This window comes from Lepidochelys kempii, chromosome 8 (genome assembly GCF_965140285.1).
Source record: "Lepidochelys kempii isolate rLepKem1 chromosome 8, rLepKem1.hap1, whole genome shotgun sequence".
Lineage (NCBI taxonomy): Eukaryota > Metazoa > Chordata > Testudines > Cheloniidae > Lepidochelys > Lepidochelys kempii.
In genome coordinates this window covers 83,323,617-83,346,601 of record NC_136387.1, presented here as the reverse complement: position 1 = coordinate 83,346,601, position 22,985 = coordinate 83,323,617, and the positions used below count along the sequence as shown (strand labels likewise).

Below are 22,985 nucleotides of genomic sequence, written 5' to 3'. Positions count from 1 at the left end.
CCATTTAAAACTATGTAATCTTCCATATCTACACATCTCCCCTTTTACAAACACCTATAGGCTGCCTGTTCACCACAAAGCTCACAGCAGTCTTTGCTTTGCTTCCTTTGTAGATTGCTCACTTCTTACCTCCTGCTCCTCTGCTGCTGGCCTAATGTCCCTCAAGCGTCACATACTGCCTCCACTCCATGTTACCAGAGGTAGACATGGCCTCTGCCTGTTTGCTGACTACTTACAATTCCTCTTCGGCCTTCTTACAGCTCTTCTGAATGTTCCAACTATTCTCTAGTCTCTCCTGTTTACAAACAGCATCTGGTCTAACTCCCGAACAGGCTTTACTCCTCCTAAATGCCTCAGTCTACTGTTCTTCACATAACATGGCATCTGCATCATCTTCTGTTCCTCAACACCAAAACTTCCACTCAAGGCAATCAAGTTCCTATATAATTCCCATGACTAAATGTTCGCTCATCTGTGGCTAAAGTCTCTCACACCGAGAAGTATTGTTTCTCCAACATTTTTCTTCCTGCTTCTGTGTGCAACAAGGAATAGGACTAAATCCTGATAATCTAACTGGTTGTTTAAAGTTCCCATAAAACTGAATAATTTTGATAAAACTTTTAGCCTCCCAAAAATATAAGAGGAGCAACAAGCCAGGATGCTTGTCCCTGGCGATCAGGGGAAATAAAGCCAGGGAGGAAGTGAATCCAGGCAAGACACCCCAACCCTGATGGCTATCGAAGTTTCGAAGAAATTCTGGCCTCTAAGCTGTTATACATTTATGAAAATGCCTTAAAGAAAGGTATGTTACCTCCGACTATGAGGGAAGCCCTAATTACTGTACTACTTAAACCAAGCAAGGGTACAAAAAAGTGTAATACGTATGTATACACCTATCTCTTTAATCAATATTGATATAAAAATACTTTCAAAAGTATTGGCTAAGAGGCTTGAAAAAATAATGAGTGACATGGTTCACTCCAGTCAGGTAGGGTTGATTAAAAAAGGCATGGTTCAGCTAAAACATGTCAGTTGATTAATGTTATGGCATTCCATGAACAGTAAAAATTCCCATGCAATCATTTCACTCAATAAAGAGAGAGCCTTTGACAGACTGAACTGGTAGTATTTGTTTCCTACCCTAGCTAAATTTGGGTTGGGGAAATCTTTATTTCATGGATCAATCTGTTACATTAAAATCCCAACTCTTGTATCCTATCAAATTGCACTATATCCCCCAGTTTGATCTGTTTCACGGACTAGACAAAGATGCCCCCGTCCTGTTCAATCTGGCATTATGACCACTTGCAATACTAAATAGGGAACACAAAGGTATTCAAGGAATCAAACCAGGGACTCAGAACACAAAAATCCTTCTGTATGTAGAGGCCATCCTCCTATTTATCAAAAATCTGGACCAGTTTACTCCAAATATCCACAAACAATAGAAAACTTTGGTAAATTCTCTGGTTACAAGATAAACTGGGTAAATCACAAGCAAGGAGGATCCTATTGGATCTAGCTAGAAGTTGCTCTCCTATAGGGACATGTAACAAACAAACCTCAGATATCTTGGCATTCTGTTCCAAAAGGAAATTAAAAACAGTCAAAGTTAACCTAGTCCCATTAATCATGCAGTTAGCAAACAATTTAAATAGATGGCAGGCACTACCTCTCTCCCTTTAGGGAAAAATAAACAATCAAAATGAGTACCCTTCCCAGGATCCTTTTTATTCTGAATTCCCTCCCTATCTATATTCCTCCCTTTTATTTTACCAAAATCATCAATACGGTCAGGTCCTTCTCGTGGGTTACTAGTAACAAACCCAGAATCTCCTTTAAAAGATTATAGCTCCCTCTCAAAACAGGTGGTTTTAGATTTCCTGACTTTGAACTTTACGATCAGGCACAGATAAGCAGCACAGTGGCTAATTCCCTGGTGCTGCAGAGCCCCATATTGTCTCCAGCTGAAAGTAGAATTAGTTGCTCCTTTCCCCCTTTCCAGTGTGCTGCACTTGGATTACTATTGATTCCCTAAAGAATAATTACCAACTACAGTATTATGGAAGCCATAAATACTTGGCATGTCTACTAAATTTAAAAAGAAAAGGAGGACTTGTGGCACCTTAGAGACTAACCAATTTATTTGAGCATAAGCTTTCGTGAACTACAGCTCACTTCATCAGATGCATACTGTGGAAAATACAGAAGATGTTTTTATACACACAAGCCATGAAAAAATGGGTGTTTATCACTACAAAGTTTTCTCCCCACCTCCTTCAAAACAGGTGCCTCTAAGTCAGACAAATGTTGGTGCTATGATTCGGGGGGGGGGGAGAAAACCTGGATTTGTGCTGGAAATGGTCCACCTTGATTATCATACACATTGTAAGGAGAGTGATCACTTTATATAAGCTATTACCAGCAGGAGAGTGGGGTGGGGGGAGAGAAAACCTTTTGTAGTGATAAACACCCATTTTTTCATGGTTTGTGTGTATAAAAACATCTTATGTATTTTCCACAGTATGCATCCGATGAACTGATCTGTAGCTCACGAAAGCTTATGCTCAAATAAATTGGTTAGTCTCTAAGGTGCCACAAGTACTCCTTTTCTTTTTGCAAATACAGACTAACACGGCTGTTCCTCTGAAACCTACTAAATTTAAAAATCACTCCCTTCTACATAGCAAGACATCTACCTGGGATAGCTTGAAACTGTATAGCCAGAGCACCCCATCATTTGTCGAGATTGGATTAGGAAATGGATTTGACCATCAGTCAATTTGTTGAAAATGATACCTTCCTCCCTCTTAAAATATTAAAAGAAAGGTTCAATCTAGAGATTAAGGAGTTGCAATATATCCAACTTAAACATTCCACCTCCATTCTGTTTTGCCACAATGCCTGTGCTACCCCAACCCACTGGAACTGCTTTTATTTTTCCAAATATTACCCAGATTGCCAAGACCTATGGCAATACTATATGAAGACTTGGCCAGTAAATCTGAATTAAACACGGATTCCCTAAAAAAGAAATGGGAATAGCAACTAACTTAATTATAGTCTGCTAACCAATGGAAACAAATTTTAGCCAATCCTCTGAACTGTTCCTCTATTTAAGATTAATCCAGCAGAAAATCATATGGAGGATGCACTGGTCTCCTCTCTGATTCTTCAAAACAGGTGCCTCTAAGTCAGACAAATGTTGGTGCTGTGATTCAGCAGGTGTTAACTTATTCCATATGCTCTCGGAATGCTTTTATACTCGTACGTTTTGGGCAGAGTTAATTTTTTTCCTATCAAATAAAAACTGTGTTACAAGCTACATACATAATCTTAAACCTAATGGATGTTAACTGGAAGCTGAATAAATGTAATAATTATTAGTGTTCAGCTGAGCCAAAGTTTGCTAAAAAACTAGTGCTACAAAAATGGAATTCCAAAAAATGACCAACAACTGAGGACTTAAGCATAGACATCATAAGTTTGGCCACACTGGACAGAATTGTATACTGTAACAGAAATACTTAAGAAAAATTCTCAGATATAGGACGCTTTCCTGGAATTATCTGCATGGTCCTATTAAATGCATGAACCTCTCCTCCTCTTCTCCCTTTCCTCTCTATCCACTTCCTTCCCTCCCCATCTCTATCCCCTTCCTCTGAATTTTGCTTGTATTCTTCATCTTATTTTAATACTTTTATTTTACTTCGTTTGATATTTATAAACAAATTGTAATTTGTGTAATACAAATATTTGATTTATATTTTAACCATTCCTATTATATAATTAAATGTTCCAAGTATCAGTAAGGTTAAGTAGCAAATGGTTATTATATTATGAGACATTTATATACTATGAGAAGTTTATGGATAGCTTATGTTTGGTTTTTCTGTATATTTTAAAATTTTAATAAAAAGTTAATGATTCCCATATAAAATAAGTCCTGTACCATATTTAGGCTTAGTAGAATATTATTTTATATATCATTTTGACAGAAAATATTGTTTGTTTTTAAGCATTTTTTTCAATTTTTATCAATTTACATTTTCACAGTTGTGGAAAATTATGGGGACAATAATTATTTAATGACAAAATTGAGATTCAAAAAGTATAATCAAAGTTTACTGACGTTGACCAATAAAAATCTAATCCTTCTAACCTTAGGCCATGTCTACACTACAATATTATGTCAACCTAATTTACTTCAGCATACAACCACTGAAGTTATTAAATCGCTTGTGTGCACACACTCGGCGCCTTATGTTGATGGTGTGCATCCTCACCAGGAGCATTTGTATCCATTGTACTGTCAGCGTGGGACATTATGGAACAGCTCCTGAAGTCCAGAAACAGTCAACGTAAGCAATGCAGTGTTTACACTGACACTGCATCGACCTAATTCCATCGACAATGACTATTCCGCTCAGGGAGATGGAGTTACTAAATTGGTGAGAGAGGCACTTACATTGGTGGGAGACAAATTTAAGTAAATGTCAACCTAACCATGTAGTGTAGACTGGGCCTGATCATATGATACTCTAATTTAGATGGTCATCAAAAATACATCTGCTACTTAAATTGTTTTTACAACACCTGTTTTCATGGGACCCAACTCTGCTGGTTCGGACATACTAATTTTATACTGGTGTAATTCACTGCCTTCAACTGAGTTATTTTTTATTTAATTTGATGTACATGATAGCCCAATCAAGCCCTTCCCTAGTAAAGGTTATAGCAATTTTGTTACTACTGTACTTTTCAAAGAGTACATGTATCCCAATGGCCAGTGTTTGTTACAATCCCCAGCTACAGAGCCTAGTTTTTCTAGGTCACTCCATAGAGAATCATGCTTTTAAGCTCTGGAGGTCCCCAGTTCAATCCCTAGCTCAGCCATCATGGAAGTATCACTATATTTTAAATTAAATGTCAGTTATGTTGTATGTAATTAACACAACAGAGTTTAGGGGTGAGGAAAAAAGATGAAACACACACATAAATAATGACACATAAATCTTCAGTAAATTAATGATTCATTATTTTCTTCATAAGGACAATATCAAAATTGACAGTGGCTCAAAAATTAATTATCCTAAGGTAAGAGAGATACCCAACTGTTTGGACTGAGGTTGCACAATGTAGAGATACTAACCTACCCTAAATTTACTTTTTAAAATATGCCCAAAATGCTAAAAATGTATCTGACCTTCAAAAGTAGGGAAGCAACATTATTGAAATGTTATTTTCACTGCTAAGCAATACAACTATTATCTATTATATATCTGTGGTGATTGTGGGCGCTTTATGTCAGCCTTCTATTCTGCCTGATTAATCCTCTGAACATAGTACTGAAATATAAAATGTTAAATAAATAATATTCCTAAAATTACAAACATCTAAAAGTGAGCCCTGAAGCCAGAGTATGTAACCAATTTGTGTGTAAGCTAAAGGCATGGTCTGTTCCTCAAGGAATGTACGGTCTAAGTGTACATCTACACAGCAAACAAACAAAAAACATGGAAGCAATATTCAACTGACTTGAGCTTGCAAGGCTCACGCTGCAGAGCTAAAAATAGCAGTGTAGAAGTTTGGGCTCTGAGACCCCCTGGCTGGGTTTCAGAGCCTGGGCTCCCGCCCAAATATCTACACTGCTATTTTTAGTGTTGCAGCGTGAGCCTGAGTTAGTTGTCCTGGGCTCTGAGTCTCACTGCTACAGATTTTTTTTTCTTCCCAACAGTGTAGAGGCACCCTGTAAGGACAGACACTCTGAGAAACCTAGAGGATAACTTACTCTTTTTTTTAAAAGAAAAAAATATGGGAATAGTGACGTGCATAATGACATGAGTTAGGATCTATACTCCTCACAAAAGTAGTGGGTTGTTGGGAGGGATTTAAAGTAAGAAAGAGGGAGACCTGGTGCACTGAAATAGGAGGGTTTCAGAGTAACAGCCGTGTTAGTCTGTATTTGCAAAAAGAAAAGGAGGACTTGTGGCACCTTAGAGACTAACCAATTTATTTGAGCATAAGCTTTCGTGAGCTACAGCTCACTTCATTGGATGCATCACTGCGTCCGATGAAGTGAGCTGTAGCTCACGAAAGCTTATGCTCAAATAAATTGGTTAGTCTCTGAAATAGGAAGGTTATTCAGGCACATTTCTTCATGCTTAATTCTAGGGTGGGGGGACATGTTCCACATTTCTCACCATTTTTAATATTTTAAAGCTGCCAAAACAAGTTGAGAATTTCATTAACTTTTTTTGCACAGCATTTAGTGTCCAATTATTTTTCCAGTTTTTCATACGCATCAATAATGACATATAGTATAACTTGTTTCAGTCCTGCCAACCCCCAAAGTTCAAAAATCCTGAGTCAGATCCCTTCAAAAATATCACAAGAGCTGCCCAAAAATGATGATTTTTTTTTTAATTATAGTGTGTATTTCAGTCTGTCTTTTGATTTTTGAACTCTCTCTGCTCCATCCCCACGGTGTGAGTCAATTAGTGTTGCCAACTCTCCCAAATTTATTGGGAAAAGTAATTTTGGTCCCCAGTGGAGATCTCACCTCTACATCTGCTCATCTCCCTGCTCAGCAATTAATACTGCCCTCCTGTCTCTCAAATCAACCTTGTCTCACAGCCCTTCAGCAATTCTACTGCAGATTAGTTCTGCCCTCCATCCTCATCAATTCTTAGCCTAAGTCTGCACTATCCTCGGCCCCCACCCCACTTAACTTCTGTTCTTCCTGCAGCTCTAAGCGATCTTCACACACACCCATACACACACCCTTTCCCAGGCCGGGGTGACCAGCTACAGTGGTTCCCCTCTCCCTCTTCCCAGCGCTGTTGTTGCAGAGAAGGAGGCAGGGAAGGGAAAAGAAGGCCACCTTGAGCTCAAAGGAGGGGAGGGCGGAGGAGGCCACTCTGAGCTGCTGGGGTCTGTCTGTTCCCTCCCCTCCTGTGAGAATGGTGTTGGTTTCTGATGGGAGGGAGAGATCTCTGACTGATTTCTGCAGCAACCCTGACTGGGTGCTGTTCCCCAGGATGTGGGAGGGATGGAAAGGCAGTCAGTCAGAGGGGGTTCTCCATAAACAAGGCTCAAATTCACCAGATCCAGCTGAAATCCCACAATGCTGTTGTTTAATTAGGGGTTTCTCCTAGATCATTTAAGTAGATTTTCACTAAGCAAAAAAGCAAGGGGGCCAGAATAAAGTGCTTAAGCACATACTCTTGTTCTAAGAGTATATTAACAGCTTAATCCATTAGATATTGCATTATACTACTATTACAGAACTACAATCTATTTATACAGAACATGACTTGCAGTTATGAACAGTTTAATGAGTCCTGATGCAAGGAATCATCTATAAAGGGTAACCTTTAGACTAAATCTTCAATAATCAGAAGGCATAGTAAGATGCTATGGCAGAAAGATGAAGCTAAACAAATTCAAACCAGAAATAATGTAAACATTTTAAACGAGGATAAATAACCATTGGTACAGCCTACCAAGGCACGTGGCAGATTTTTCATCACAAAGTCTTTAAATCAAGACAGGATGTCTTTCTAATAAGATATGCTGTATTAAAAAACACGGCTATTGAATTTGATGGTGGAATCTCTGGGTGAAATTCCATGGCCTGTGTTATGTTGCTCAGACTAGATAATCATAATGGTCCTTTTCTGGCTCTAAAATCTATGAATAAAAGACTGAAAAATGTGTTGGCATTTTTCAAAACTATTTATATAATAAATATCATAGGATCCAGTTGATACCTTCAATAAAAAGATGCCAAAATATATACCAATAATTTCAAAAAAAGCAAAATATGTTACATGGTATTAAGAAACTAATGGAAAATAATACTGAAAATATACCACCACCATTAGTCGGCCTTGAAAAATTCCACATATTCACTCAAGTTGTTGTTTTGCTTTTGTTGTTTTTTCTGTTTTGCTGTGCTTTGACATGTCTTTTTATTACCATCAATCATACTGGTAAAAGGCAGGTAAGCAGATTTTGTCTTTAGGCTGGGAAAATTGCACAGTTGAATCGTTATATAAATCAGTATTATGTCCTCACCTTGAACACTGTCTGCAGAAAAAAGAGTGAGGCCATGTCCACATTAGCGCACTTGCAACTGTGCTTGCTGTATGATTGTTCGTGTAGCAGCTCAATGCCGACAGAAGAACTTCTGCCGACATAGCACCGTGCGCACAAGCACTTATGCCAGCGAAACTTGTCGCTTGGGGGGTAGTTTTTTCACATCTCTGAGTGACATAAATTTTGCCAACATAAGTGGTAATGGAGACACGGCCTGGGAGAAGACATAACAGTCAACTGAACTTTAAAATTTCATTCATTATTTTATGTCTATATCCTATTCCTAGTAAGAACAAGAACAAATTTAAAGGAAACAAACTAATAAAGGTATTTATTTCCTTTAATCACTTCTAAACACCACATGATTAACATCTAGCAAATATGGGCTCCAATCAGGATTGGGGCCTAGTGGCACTACTGTAATACAAACAAACACCACCATCAACCATCACCTATGGAAATCATTTCCAAGAGGGATTAATGGAGCAAAAAGCTTAGTGGCTCTTGATGGGTATAAGTGAACAGAATTCAAAATCAGATTAGAAATTTATATTTACATTGCCTGGGATTAAAATGTATGAAGTACCAACCCTCTTGTTTCAGGGCATAAACCAATAACTACACCCAGATTTTGTACCAGTATCATTATTGTCATTAGGGGTATGATTTAAAAAATAATCAAAATAGTTATACTGATACAACACCTAGTATGGACACTTTTTTATCAGCATAGGTGCCTTTCACTGGCACAGCTGATTCCCCTCCCATATAGGAACAGCTATACTGTCATAAGGTACCTTTATACTGACATAACTATGGAGTTTATATCACTTTAACTATTCCAGTATAGTAAATACGGCACAACTTTTGTGTGTAAACAAATCCTAAATACTTGGGGTAAAGAAGAAACTCTCCAGACACATTATTGCAAAATTGTACATTGTGTTTTCTCATGCACCTTCTCTGAAGCATTTAACAGGTACCACCGTCAGAGACAACATTCCAAATTAAGTAAGCCATTTCAAAAACCAAATAATATTTCATAGAAAAGTCTCATGTTTGTTTAGTAGAGTATCAGAATATTCTGTTCATTTTTCTTCTGAACTAGACAGCCCTGTTCTACTTTAATTATAACTTTACAAGAACACTGAAGTTCTGTAGCAGTTGCTTTTCTTTTAATCTGATATTTCTGACACCTCCAAAGAGAGACTGTTGATCTAATCTTTTGTCACTTTCCAATTTAGATATTCTACAATAATTAATGTACTTTAAAACTGGTTAAGCATGTACAAATCAGTAGGTGCCGAATGTTATCTTTGCTTTCTTTCTTTTTAAAAAATTACTTAAATTTGTTATAGACTATTAATTAGGCTGCACTGTAGTAAATATGTATGCATTTATATTTTTTAGGAAGGTGATGAAACTAAGGACTTGAAAAAAATTACTTGAAAAAAACTCTGAGGCCTAGTATACACTACAGTTAGGTTGATACAAGGCAGCTTACATTGACCTAACTCTGTAAGCATCTACACTAAAGTGTCACTCCTACTGATGTAACTCGCCCGCTGTGCTGACTTAACTCCACCTCCGTGAGAGGTGTAGCAATTAGGCTGACATAGTTAGGGCAACACAGTGTCAGTGTAGACAACTATGTTATTTACGTTGACTCTAGTGGCCTCCAGGAGGTGTCCCACAATGCCCCACCGTGTCTGCTCTGGTCACTGTTTCGAACTCTGCTGCCTGTACAATACCATGTACATGCCTCTCCCCTTTTAAAGCTCCATGAATTTTTGAAATTCCGTTTCCTGTTTGCTCAGTGTGGAGAGCTCACCTAACAACTACCAGATGACCATGCTGGCTCCATGCTGCCTGGGGTACACAGGAAGTGTTGGATCTCCTGACTCTGTGGGGAGAAGAAGCTGTGCAGGCACAGCTCCAATCTAGCTGAAGAAACGTTGATATCTACAAACAGATCGCTCGGGGCATGGGGGGAGAAGGACTAGCAGGGGGACCTGCAAAAATACTGCATGAAAGCAAAGCAGAGGAGCTGTGGCAGAAGATAAGGGAAGCTAATAGTTGCTCTAGGGCAGCGCCGCAGACATGCCAACTTTACAAGGAGCTGCATGCCATCCTCAGCCACCCCCACCCAAAGGCCCCGTGGATACTTCAGGGGAGCTGGAGTCACAAGTCCCTGGAACGAACATTGAGGAGGAAGTCTTGGATAAGGAGGAGGAGGAGGAGGGATAGTCAACCAGGGATCCAGTGGCAAAGTGAGCCAGGACCGGTTTTTGATTCCCGAGCAGTCTGATGCAGGGGAAGAAACCTCTGGTAAGTATGCAGTTTACTTTGATATTTCAGGGATACATCTGTTCATTTACTCTTTTTTAATCAAACTAGAAGAGGTAGGAAATAACCAATAGAGGTAGAGTTGCTATCTGCGTCTCATTTCCCATGTACACTTAGGCAGAGGGGGCATGGTAGAATAGTTTATGTGCATTGGGATGTCCCGTGAATCCTCCATAGCGATCTTGAGGAAACTTTCCTGGAGGTAGTCTGCAATCTTCTGCTGAAGGTTTCTGGGGAGGGCTGCCTTATTTCTTCTGCTGTGGTAAGACACTTTCCCATGCCACTCAGCAATTACTTTAGCTGGCACCAATGCAGCACACAGGCCAGCAGTTTAAGGACCCTGTCTGCAGCCAGATGCATGCAGGAGCTGTCCCCTTTCAGCCTCTGTTCCCTCAGGAGTGAGATATTGGCTAAAATCACCACCACCTGTGGAAAATGGTGCCAGTATTCAATTCAATTGCTCTATCAGCATATACTCATGATGCCCATGAAATAACCCCTGCCTTACTGATCCAACTAGCCCTCTTCCCCCTCCCTGGGCCATATTCACCATGGCTGGGACTGCTGCCGTGTTCTTTGAATCTCAAGGGAAGTGAGAATGCAGTGTTGTAACTTGCGTGGGTCAAAGGGAGTAAGTTCAGTATACCAAGTTTTCATTTATCTTGGGAATACACTCACAATAGTACTTCTGTGCATATCTTTTGCAACTGGAAATGTGGTCTTGACGGTCTCTCCATCCACACCAGCACAGCAGCTTAGCCAGATGAGAAGGAAGAGGACACGGGATGATATGTTCCAAGAGACCCTGCAAGCCTCTAGTGCTTTGGATACTGAGCACAGGGCTTGGACGATCACGCTTGCAGACAGAATGGACAGGGACAGAACAGAGAACAAAAGCACAAGAAAAGGAAAGACACATGCCACAGGAGATGCTGGCATTTCTCAAGCAGCAAACAGACATACTGGAGATTCTTGTTGACTTTCAGACTCAACAGACCCGCGCTCGCCTCCCTCTACAGCCCAGACAGAACTGCATTCTGGGAACTCCCTACACACCTGGCATTCGGAGCCACAGCACTACCCTTACCACTCCACCCACAGGGAGAGTGCAATCAGAGCTGCACATACGCTGATCTGTGAAAGACACGGTTGGCGTATGTGTTCGTGAAATGAAAATAACTGTTCTTTCCCCTTCAAAGGTTCTTTCCCCTATATTTATAAAGTTTAATTCAGTTACAAATATGTCTGTTTGCATGGGTTTGGAATAAAAGTCTATAGAAACTTAATACATCTTTATTAGTTCATAACATATACTGGTTGGGGCTGACATCATTCACGGATAACAACAACAGGTGCACTTGCAATGTTATATTACTACACACACAGCATTCATTACAAGGTTCATAGCCGGGTGCAAAAAAAAATACCAGGCAGAGCACACTATAGCAACACACATTACTGTGGCTCACTATTAAAAAGTTTCTTTCAATGCGTGCCTGAGCCATATAGCTCCCTGTTGAGCTCTTCTTATAAGACCTGGTATCTGGCTACTCAGTATCAGCAGACAGCCATTCCACCTCTGCCCTCCACCCTGGTGGAAACTTTTCCCCGTTTGCTTCACAGATACTGTGAAGCACACAGATATAATCATTGGGATTTTCTTTTCCACTGAGGTCTAATCTTGTAAATAGACAGCACTGGCGGCCTTCCAAACCACCAAAGGCACATTCAACTGTCATTCTGCACCTGCTGAGCCTGTAATTGAAGCGCTCCTTGCTACTACTGAGGCTGCCGGTATAAGGCTTCATGAGCCATGGGAGAAGGGGTAGGCTGGGTCTCCCAGGATCACAACTGGCATTTCAACATCCCCAATGGTAATTATCTGGTCTGGAAAGAAAGTCCCTGTTTGCAGCTTTCTGAATAGGCCAGTGTTCTGAAACATGCATATGTCATGCACCTTCCCTGATCTTCCCATGTTGATGTCAGTAAAACGTCCCCAGTAATCCACCAGCACTTCCAATATCATAGAAGAGTAGCCATTTCTGTTGCTGCACTCTATGGCAAGATAATCCTGTGCCAAAATAGGGATATGCGTGCCATCTATTGTCCACCACAATTCAGGAACTCCACTGCTGCAAAACCATCTACTACATAAGTAGTAACTCTATGGGTGCTCCGAGGCTGGAGCACCCACAGGGGAAAAAATGGTGGGTTCTGAGCACCCACGAGCAGCCACCATATCAACTCCCCCCACTCCCACCTGTGAGCCCCGCAGATCAGCATCTCTCCCTCCCTCCCCATGCCTGTCGTCTGCCATAATCAGCTGTTTCATGGCACGCAAGCTGGAGGCTGGGAGGGAGCGGGGAGGAGTGAGGACACAGCATGCTTGGGGGAGGGGTGGAACTGGGCGGGAAGAGGCGTGACAGGGTGGGGCCTTGGGGGATGGGGTGGAGTGGGGGCAGGGCCTGGGGCAGAGCCAGCGGGCGAGCATCCCCCCACACTCTAGAAAGTCAGGGCCCGTGATCCACTATGTCCTGAACATTGCCCAGAGACACAGTCCTTTGCAGCAGGATGTGATTAACAGCCCTGCACACTTGCATCACAGCAGCTCCCATGGTGGATTTCCCAACTCCAAATTCATTCCTGACAGATTGGTAGCAATCTGGCGTGACAAGCTTCCACACAGTGATCGCCAATCGCTTCTCCACTGTCAGTGCAGCTCTCCTTTTGATGTCGCTCCGCCGGAGGGCTGGGCAAGCTCTGCACACACTTCAAGGAATCTGGCTTTGCGTATTCAAAAGTTCTGCAGCCACTGCTCATCATCCCATACCTGCATAATGATTCGATCCCGTGAGTCAATGCTTGTTTCTTGGGCCCAGAATCAGCACTCCACCATCTGCAGCTGCTCCGTGAATGCCAACAACTTTGAACTGTTTCTATATCCCACAGCAAGCTAGCCTCCAAGGAATCCTCATGTTCCCCGCGGCTCCTCTGGCAGCTCTGCAAATACAGCATGTGCTGTGCTCGCAACACTCATCACAGTAGTCCACAGATGTGCAGGATCCATGCTTCTCACATAGATGGTAGACACGTGGATTCACAGGGCTTTTGAAAAGAGGCACAAAATATTATGGGATGGAGAAAAATACATCATGGGACACTGAAACCATCTTCCCAGTATCTCCTGTGCGACTCGTTTGTTCCCTTGAGGCATTCCAAACCCTTCCCAAAACACACTGCGCTAGATGGTGGCGAGTTACACAGTGGGATACCTACCCAAGGAACACTGCTCTCTGCACAGATGCAAGTGCTAGTAGTGAGAACATGTACTGCTGACACAAGGAACGTAGTGTGGACAGGCAAAAGCAATTTAATTACAGGGATGGCTGTACATTGACGTAACTTAGGTCAACTTAATTTTGTAGTGTAGACTCGTCCCAAGGCTAAGCAGATTAGCCATGCCCCAAGGCAATAACTCCTGAAATTTTAAAGGAATAAATCCATTGTTTACGGTTTATTGGGTACTTTATGTCATTACACCATGTGACAACTTTTTATTTAATATTTTTTTTAAACGCAACTTACTAACATCTCTTGCTTTAGTTTGCCCTTATTCCTAGCTTCACTAGACTTTTCCTTTCTTTCCCCCCCCCCACCCTCCTTTAACAAACCTGCGTAGCTTCCTTCACGCTTTGGTCTCTCTTTGTGATTGCTATTTTCTCTTTCTTCCACCAAAATTTCCTTCTCTCTTTCTCTCCCTCAATATCACACTTAGCTTTCCTACCTTGTATCAATCCCTCCTTCTCTTCTATGTCCATGCTCTCACAAGCAAACATTTTTCATACATTCCCTAAACCCAACCCATCACATAAGCGCTTTAACATTTTAACAGATGCCTTAGAGCCACATAATGAAAAATATTAGTCAAAGACCAATAGAAATGATGAGGGCACTCCCACTGTCCAGGTGCCAAAGGAAAGAGAAGGGTACAGGGAGTAATATCAGGATGTCATCCCAAGATCCTTAGTGGGTTCAGCTTTAAAATCAGCCTCTGGCTACTAAGTGCCTAATAAATTTGAAGCGTTCCCTTCCGCGTCTCCACAAACCCACTGTGCCTGCTGGAAAGAAAAATGAGCATGCACATTCTGTTTCACACTATTGCTCCTCTTTCATTTCAGGGCCCTATCAAAATAATCGGCGGTCTCCACTTCTCTACTATTAGTGTCTTATAGGTGCTGTGATTAGTGTGTGTGTTTCTGTTAGTTCACCTTTATCACAGCATTCTGGCTACGGAAAGGGAGATGTTTCCACTACTGTACCCCCTCCCTTCAGATGCAAATTATTAAATCTTCTTCCCTAATAAGTAACTGCAGTTTCTGACCCTGTTCCTACTCAAAGGTTTCCCAACTAGCAGCAGAGTGAAATTGACCTTATTACTGTCAGAGTCCTGTGGACAGCAATGAAACTGGTTAGTTTTAATCTGCTGCAATTTGGCAAAGCTATGAATAGCTGGATAGGAAGTGGAACTGTTGTCCATCTGCATTGGTTTAGGCTCCACTCACATTTGAAGATTATTTTTGAAAAAAAAAAAAAATTCTTTACAAAGGAAAGCTTCAACTCTGTAGAAGTTGCCAGCACTCATCCAGAGAAGCTTTTCACTAGCTATGTGTTATTCATCGAAGCCATTTTTCAAGTCATGTGGAGGGTTAGTTTATTATTTGTTAATTTAATATTTAATGTAATATTCTATTTACTGATACCTATTGCTTTCTCAAGGTTGTAGCTCTTATAAATGTGACACTAATGGAAGCTGCAGAGAAATTATACTAAAATTTTGAAATTGTGTAAGTTTGGGGTCAGTTATAAAAAACAGCAGAACTTCACTAACATCACTTAACTTAATCACATTTTATTAGTATAATGTTGTTTAGTAACAAAAATTTATTTGTATTACTAAATTGTAGTTCATCTCAAACTCATACAAAGGATTTCTTATACATCTCCTTTATGCTTCCACTTTATGGAAGCACCAATAGTGGTTCCACAGTTCAAGGTCAGATTTTCATTTAAAGCAGTGATTAAGCTACTTTGTTCTGTATGAAAAATACAGCCACACCTCACCAAAATTACAGCACATGCTTGAACGCAGAATAAATTTTCTGAATTGACAAGTAAACCTATTAAGTGTCTTATGAGTTAAAATAAACTAAAAATGGGTAATTTAAGAAATGTATCACCCTTTGTCAGACCATTCTGTCCCAAGTGATATTAAGAGAACAACACAGACCCTTCTCACAGTTAAAACTCACTCCAACCTATGCATAAACTACACTTGGAGATTCTTTTTAAGGATTAATGGTAATTTATTCCCATTATTCTTCAAAAGTGAAAATTTCTTCTTCGGCGGCGACTGTCAAATAATATTCTTCTACAGAGAATATCAGGAAGAATTGCTCTGTTTCGAAGTATTTGCCATCTCCTATTGTTCCAATGTCAGTGAGGGTACAAGGCTGCTATTAGCAAAAAAATGGCCTCTTTCAAAATGACCACCGGCCCCCATTGTTCCAAGTAAAAGTAATGTTAAATTTCCCTCAGGAAAGATGGTGTGCCCCATGAAGAAAGGAATAATGAAAAAAATTAACATGTCTATAAAAAACAGCATAATCTAAACTGGAACTACACACACTATTAGGCTCAACTCATAAATGCATGGTGTCACTTCAAGGTATTTCGATGCCTTATCTGTGCATTACCAAATCTTAACATGTTTGGATTTATTTTAACTTTAACCTTAACTCTGAATTCTCTGGTTTTTATCTGTGAATAGATTAATGAAAACCAGTAAAAATATTAAAATGCAAAAATTGAAACAGTTTGTCATGAAATCATTATAGATTTATAATTCAAATGGGTTCTCTGTAAGAGGGTCTTGAAATAATTGGTAAGGCAAAATACGTGTGTGCTCACAACATGCTGGAAGTTAAAATATCTAGGTCTGACCCTGCAATTCTTTGTCCGCAGGTGGACTCTTGCATCTGTGTGAAGCCTACTGGCTTCAATTAGGGCTCCACATTGACAAAGCAATCTATCACAGACAACAAATAGGGATTTTGTAAATGTAATTAAATGTTTTACACTCTTTGTCTTTGGTTTTAAACTCATATATGAATATGTCATTTTTAAACTATGAAATACAATAAATGTATGCAGAAAGATATAAGGAAGAACTTGTCTGTTGGAAAAATATAGATCCCCATATCCTGTAATCTAGTTGCCATATGCAGGTCCTTGTGCCCATGCAGAACCCCACTGACTTCAATGGGATTCCTTGCAAGTGTAAGTGTCTCCATGAAAAACTGATTTCAGATTTCAGGATTCAGGCCATAGCTGTATAGCAATACATAAAGATATTATGAACTCACTCAAATTTGGCCCAGGGACTATCCAATCTCTCAAAAGAAAGTTCTGAGCAGACACTTCCAGCTCCCCTCCCCATAGTCCCTGTAATGCAAAGCATTTAAAGACATAAACATAGGGAAAGTAATGTAATTGAAGAGAAGTAGGTAAAAAATAAAATAAAAAAAGGCTGAGAATTAAGGAAAAATGAAAAGCAGGACAAAGGGAGACACATACTGAAAACAATAAGCCTGAATTGAGAGAACAGAGAATTTAGGGCAAGTAAGTTAACGGGAATGATGAAAGTTAACAAGGAGACAGCAAGGCGATATATTAGCAAGTAGTAAGACATAAGACGACTAAATAAAAAGACTTTTGAAAACTGTGTTAAAATGTAAAAATTCTGTACTGGCAAAATATATGGAAACACTTTAAATTACATACAGAATGGATTTTTTCAGAGAAGCACTTGTACGAGCAGAAATTGTACAAAAGAAAAACAAAATCGAAGATTGAATTAACTATATATATATATATATATATGAAACAAAGGAAAAAACCCAACATTTTACAATTATATAAACTCCTAGATCAGCCTGTTATTGTTTATATGTACTGCTGTACAACTACTGTTTATAGTTTTCTGAATCACTCTTTGGAGAAGGACTGTCATTTACTATAGGATTGTAAAGCACTTACCATGACCTGGATGAGACTGTTATACCCAATATAAATATTAAATAATAATATTCCACTATCCTCCCATTTTTGTGGTATTTATTTTCCTACAGTATTTTCATATTTTCTTAGAAGTGTTCACATAAAAATGTTTTATGGACACTGCCAAATTAAAACATCATAATTTCACATTAAAAGACTACAATACATATGTTATTACCTTGTTTTTCTGGGAAACGAGTCTTTGGGTTTTTTGGGTTGGCCTTTTTAGCATAGTCTAACAGTTTCATATTTCTATTTAGGACTGTAATTGTTAGAATTTTACAAATTAAGTTATTGGAATTATTGTGAGTTGTGTAATTGTAGGAAATGCCTTATATTAACAAGGAAATCAATACAAGTTTAATGTTCATCAGTAAATGACAATCCATGATAATATTGCATAAAACAATAAAGCCATTCTCAAACATGGTGAAACTTAGATTTATGAACTGTACAGTTAAGGTCTATGAGAACACTAGGGAGAGAAACTGGGCAAGTTTTACAGATGATACATTGTTTTAAGGCAGTGGCTCCCAAACTTTTCAGGGTCACCCCCCCACCTTACTTCTGTTCTCCCCCACCCCACCCCACCAGGGCGGGGAGTGGGTCTGTGGCTCAGGGAGGTGGGGAAGAGGGGGAGGATGCAGACAGGTAAAAGGGGGCTGAAGCTGGGGCCTGAGAAGGGGGCGGGTCTGGGACTGGGACCAGAACTGGGTGCAGAGCTGCGGCCAGGGGTCTTGGTTGGGGGCAGAGGCTGGGGGTAAGGCTGGGAGGCAGGCCATGCCTGATGTGGGGGGTGCCAGAGCAGAGCTGCGAGAGGAACGGGGCCGGGTGGCGCTCCCTCCCCACCCTGTGGGAGCTGGCCTAGGGTACAGGTGGGTATCAAAAAACACTAATTTCTCTTTGATAATCTACAGGGTGATTTAAGTGTCATCTTTTGAGTGGCTGCCTGGATTGATTTGTAAGAAGGAATTAAAAGGTGAACGAAGAGCAAGACTCGCCCACAAAGAAAAGACACGGTTAATCATGAATTGCTGTAAGATAGAGAGAGCTTATGCTCTTTGCAGAGCTACTAAACAGAAGACCACCACACTCTGCAAAGCCAAAATGACACAGAACTAACAGCGTTTGCCTGCTATAATGGAAACTCTTTAAACAGGTCTACATTAGAGTGAACTAGGGACCTTTAAGTTCACGCGCACGGCTTCCACACAGTGGAGTTATAGCACAGCACTTTGGTGCACACTGCTATTCACAGCCACTTAGTCCAAACCGCGGGTCAGTGTTGACTTGCACATTCTTTTTAAGGAAGAAAGACCGCAGATTAAATAACAGTATTTCAGTGGAACTGTGCTTTCCACCTAGAAAGTGGGCACAGTCCTTTCCTGATTTATACCATTATTTATAAAGGACTTCAAAAGTCTCCCTTTCTTGCTATAGTAACTGATGGAATGTCCCACATTTCAGAAACTCTAATATTTAATTAAAATTCTGCATCTACATCATTACCTCTTAACAATCACCAGTGACTAGCAGCCTATAAATATATAACCATTCCAAGCAGCTGTCACAAGCAGCCTGCCAAGCTCAACAATAATTAGTTAAATTTAAAGAGCAATTGTACACATACAGATGTTAAAATATTGGTCCAGGTTTTCAGGTGGCCTCAAACCAGCCTCTAAACTGTATAGGAATATATGTTTACACCCATTTGCACATACTACTAGGGAAATTAAATGCACTATTATCTAATATTTACAACCTCATGTGGATTTAGTCTACAATAATGTGGGTTTTGTGTATACTTAATTTTGGAAGAGCAAAATCCAAGGCCGCATCTGAAAATTTGCCCCACTGTCACATTCTATTCCTAATAATCCGCAATTACGGAGCTGAGAGAAAAAACGTCTTCGCACTGACATAAATTAAAATAGATCACTTTGTTTAAAATAAAAACAACAAAAATTAAATGAGAGAAAGTGATCAAGTTCCCATTTCATCTGACCTTCATCATACATTTAAATTTTATACAAGATGCAACGTCTGTCAATGGGAAAGCAGCAAAAAATACCTTGGCTTGAGAAAGTGCTGTAGTGCACGTACATTATGCAAACCCCACAGCTGAACTACTGTATATTTTAATTGGCAGCTTTCTCTAATCAAAGCAATTTACTTACATCCAATATTGAAGAAATTTCATTATAAAAACAATGTAACTCCAAAAGCCATAATAACACAGTCAAAATTCTGCAGGATTAGAGACAATCATCTGTGTCTTGTGCCTTATAATGCCCAAGGGGTGCCATTATCTCTGGAAACCACAGCTTCTGTCAAGTCTTACAGCTAGCAATAACTTTGTTTGTCTGTTCATATGAAGCAAACCAAAGCTCATCGGCACTTAATATTTTTTGTATTTCAATACTCTGAAGAAAATCTAGACAATATATTAAATAGCAAGAAAACAAAAAACAAACACAAATTTTAAAAAGGTCTTGAAATTGTCGTGTGGTATAAAGTTGTGGTCTGATCTGTCATTCTAGGGCAAATTCTTTCCATATAAACTATATTTATATAAAAACCAGTGCCTTTTCTTTACAAGGACTTTCATCACATTACATATTTGTTTTACTAATAGCTATTCAGATAATAAACAAATGACGTTTATACTTGCTAAGGAAATTAGAATATCAATCTATACTTTCTGTGCTAAAATAACGTCACCATAGATGAAAACATGATGCAAATGACAACACTGGTGAAATTTTCAAATTGTTGAACTGGAATTTAGCAACATGACAAGTTAACTGACATGAAAAAAAATATAAAACTAAATATAAATATATTTAAATATTTATATAAATATAAATCTCTTCACAATGCTTGGAAAATGGATGCCATAGCAACTTGTTTATATACTCTGCTATGTATAGTAGTATCACCATTTAATAAACCTGTATGTACTGTAACTGTTAGACAGGTTGATAAATAATCAAAATGTTTCTAGTTAAATTAAAGGCTGTAATATTTTGGTTTGGTTTCTGTAAGTTCCTTAGGGGGGAAAACAACAGAAGTATGTTAAAAAAAAAATTTCTTGCTAGAAACTTAAATTATTAAAACTGTATAAACCATATTGCTGTACCACACTGCATATTACGTAGATGAAAGGTTACTTTTTGAGAGGATATGGGAAATGAGGGTTGAGGTTAAAGTATTTGTGAAAACTAATAATAGCTGAACAATTAAGAAATTGAAATTCTTAAGTTATTGTGGAATTACTTAAAGATATATGGATAATTTTTGAAAATGAGATTTTTGGCTAAGGAACAAAAGCAGAATTCATGGTTACCATAGTTACACATACTCTTTGTTGTGTTTCAATGCCACATGATCTGATTCAAAGTAATACACATCAGGCTCTTCCTCATCATCTTCTGCAGTGTGCAGGTTGGCACTCTCTTTGGCAGATGATATATATCCAGCAATGAGCCGAGCCTCAGAGGGTGGCTTACTTAGTCCATCACTCATATAATCTCCAGAGTCACAACCTCTCACTTTTTCACTCTGCATAATTTCTTTAGCATTTATGGGAGATCCACGGATATTATTAGTACTTGCAGCTATATTCTTTTCAGTGAGACTAAGATTATTTTCCTCAACCTGCCCATTTTCTCTACAAGGCGAGTTATTTTTAGTGGGGCTACCTTTGGCAGGGGCGGCCCTTCGTGGTGAAGTTCTCAATGTATATCTGTGTTCTTGAAGTTCTGACATAGATGTAACTTGAGCTGAAACACATTCCACCACAGAAGATGGTGGTTCAGGTTCACCTGAGATTGATGTATTATCACGACTGGTGTTCAGGTTGCTGTTGGTGTTTTCAGCACACTGTTCCTTTGAGGCACTGCTGTCTCCCACCACATCTACCTCCTCCTCAGAATCCCTTAAGAAAGATGACTGGATTTCAGAAAAGGACCCTGTAGCTAGCTCATTTGCCTGATCAGCATGTTCTGCAGGCAAGCAGTCACTTATTTTGTGGTCCTCTAACTTTACCTGTTCAGATGAATTTGTGCAAGGCACATAATGGTCTATAACACTGTCCTCCTTGCTGCTATTAAGCAACAATGAAGCATGGGCAAATGAATTCCCATTTTCTGCTACTATTTTCTCCTTGGGCATACAGGAACCAGCACTGTTCTGTTTAGTGTTCCCATCAGGCTGACAGTCATCACAGTTTAGGGCATCTGATTCTCTCTCATCAACCCCATTGACAGCCTGATAGCCCGTGAGCTCTTCAACTATTGCAGAATTATTAAACCCTTCCGCACAGACATTCACCTTTTTAACTTCCCTTTTGTCACAATCATCCAGTATAAGACATCGACAAGCTTGTTTAGTCCCTGCAGAGACTGCATCATTGTCCGATATGGAACTCTTACACTCCAATGATTCCTTTTCTGCTTTAGTAGGCAACTCTTCTTCTGAACTGTTTGCTACTTCTGAACGCAGGCAACGTTTAATTCGTTTTAAAACTGGTGATACAGATTCTGCTGGTCTTTTCTCACAATTTTCCACAATTTGTTTCTCAACATTATCTTTTTCAGAAGTAGACAGTCCTCTCTTTCTAGGGCTCACCCATGATTCCCGAGCACTTTGTTGTTTCAAGTCAGTAGTTCTTCCGCTATTACTTCCCTTTTGAGTTTGCACAGACTCTGGTCTCTTCTTTGGTGATCTTGATCGTACTTGAGAATGAGGAGATAATTCTTCTGGATGAGCAATACTACGGTTTCTTAAGGTTCGACCACAAAAGTTTTCATCCAAACCATTTAACCCCACTGTTGATCTTGTAACACGAGTAGATCGAGAAGCAGCCATACTATGGCAAGTCCCTAAAGTATGTTCATCATGATCCACTCATTGGGAAACCTTCAAAAAAAATGTAAACAAAACAATGAGAAAAAAGTAACATTCAAAAACATCTGCATTCATAAAAAATATGCTAATTTTCTGAAGGATATATTCTACATTGTGACAAAGTTACCTAATTGTGAAAATTAAATATGTTTATGCAACATATAGTTATTTCTCCCCTCTGTTTCAACAAATAAGGACTTTTACAGAGATGTATTTTGGCCCCAAGAAATAGAATAGTTTACTTACTATTTCTATTTATTCTGTCTTTAGAACAGGCATCAGAGTATCATTAAAGTCTGAATATCAAATATAACTGGAACACTTCAGTATTACTAAAATGCACTATTTTTTTACTATATTGTACAAAAAATCATTTTGTACAGGCATGATTATTAAACGTCTGCACTCACACAAGAAAGATCAAACCTCATCCTTAAAATTCCATATTCATCATTATACATTAATTATAATCACACAGCAAGATGAAATAGAAAACATAATAATACAGTATCTTG

General features: G+C 39.3%; 1 protein-coding gene across 2 annotated transcripts in view; it reads right to left on the bottom strand.

Moving 5' to 3' along the window:
* ZZZ3 (zinc finger ZZ-type containing 3) overlaps positions 1 to 22,431 on the bottom strand; it is a 67,701-nt gene extending 45,270 nt beyond the window's left edge. For both annotated transcript variants that reach the window (XM_073357288.2, XM_073357289.2), the window contains exon 1: positions 20,924 to 22,431. In XM_073357288.2, coding sequence (XP_073213389.1) covers positions 20,924 to 22,431 — 1,508 coding nt within the window. The remainder of the gene's footprint in view (positions 1 to 20,923) is intronic.
* Positions 22,432 to 22,985: the final 554 nt, after the last annotated feature.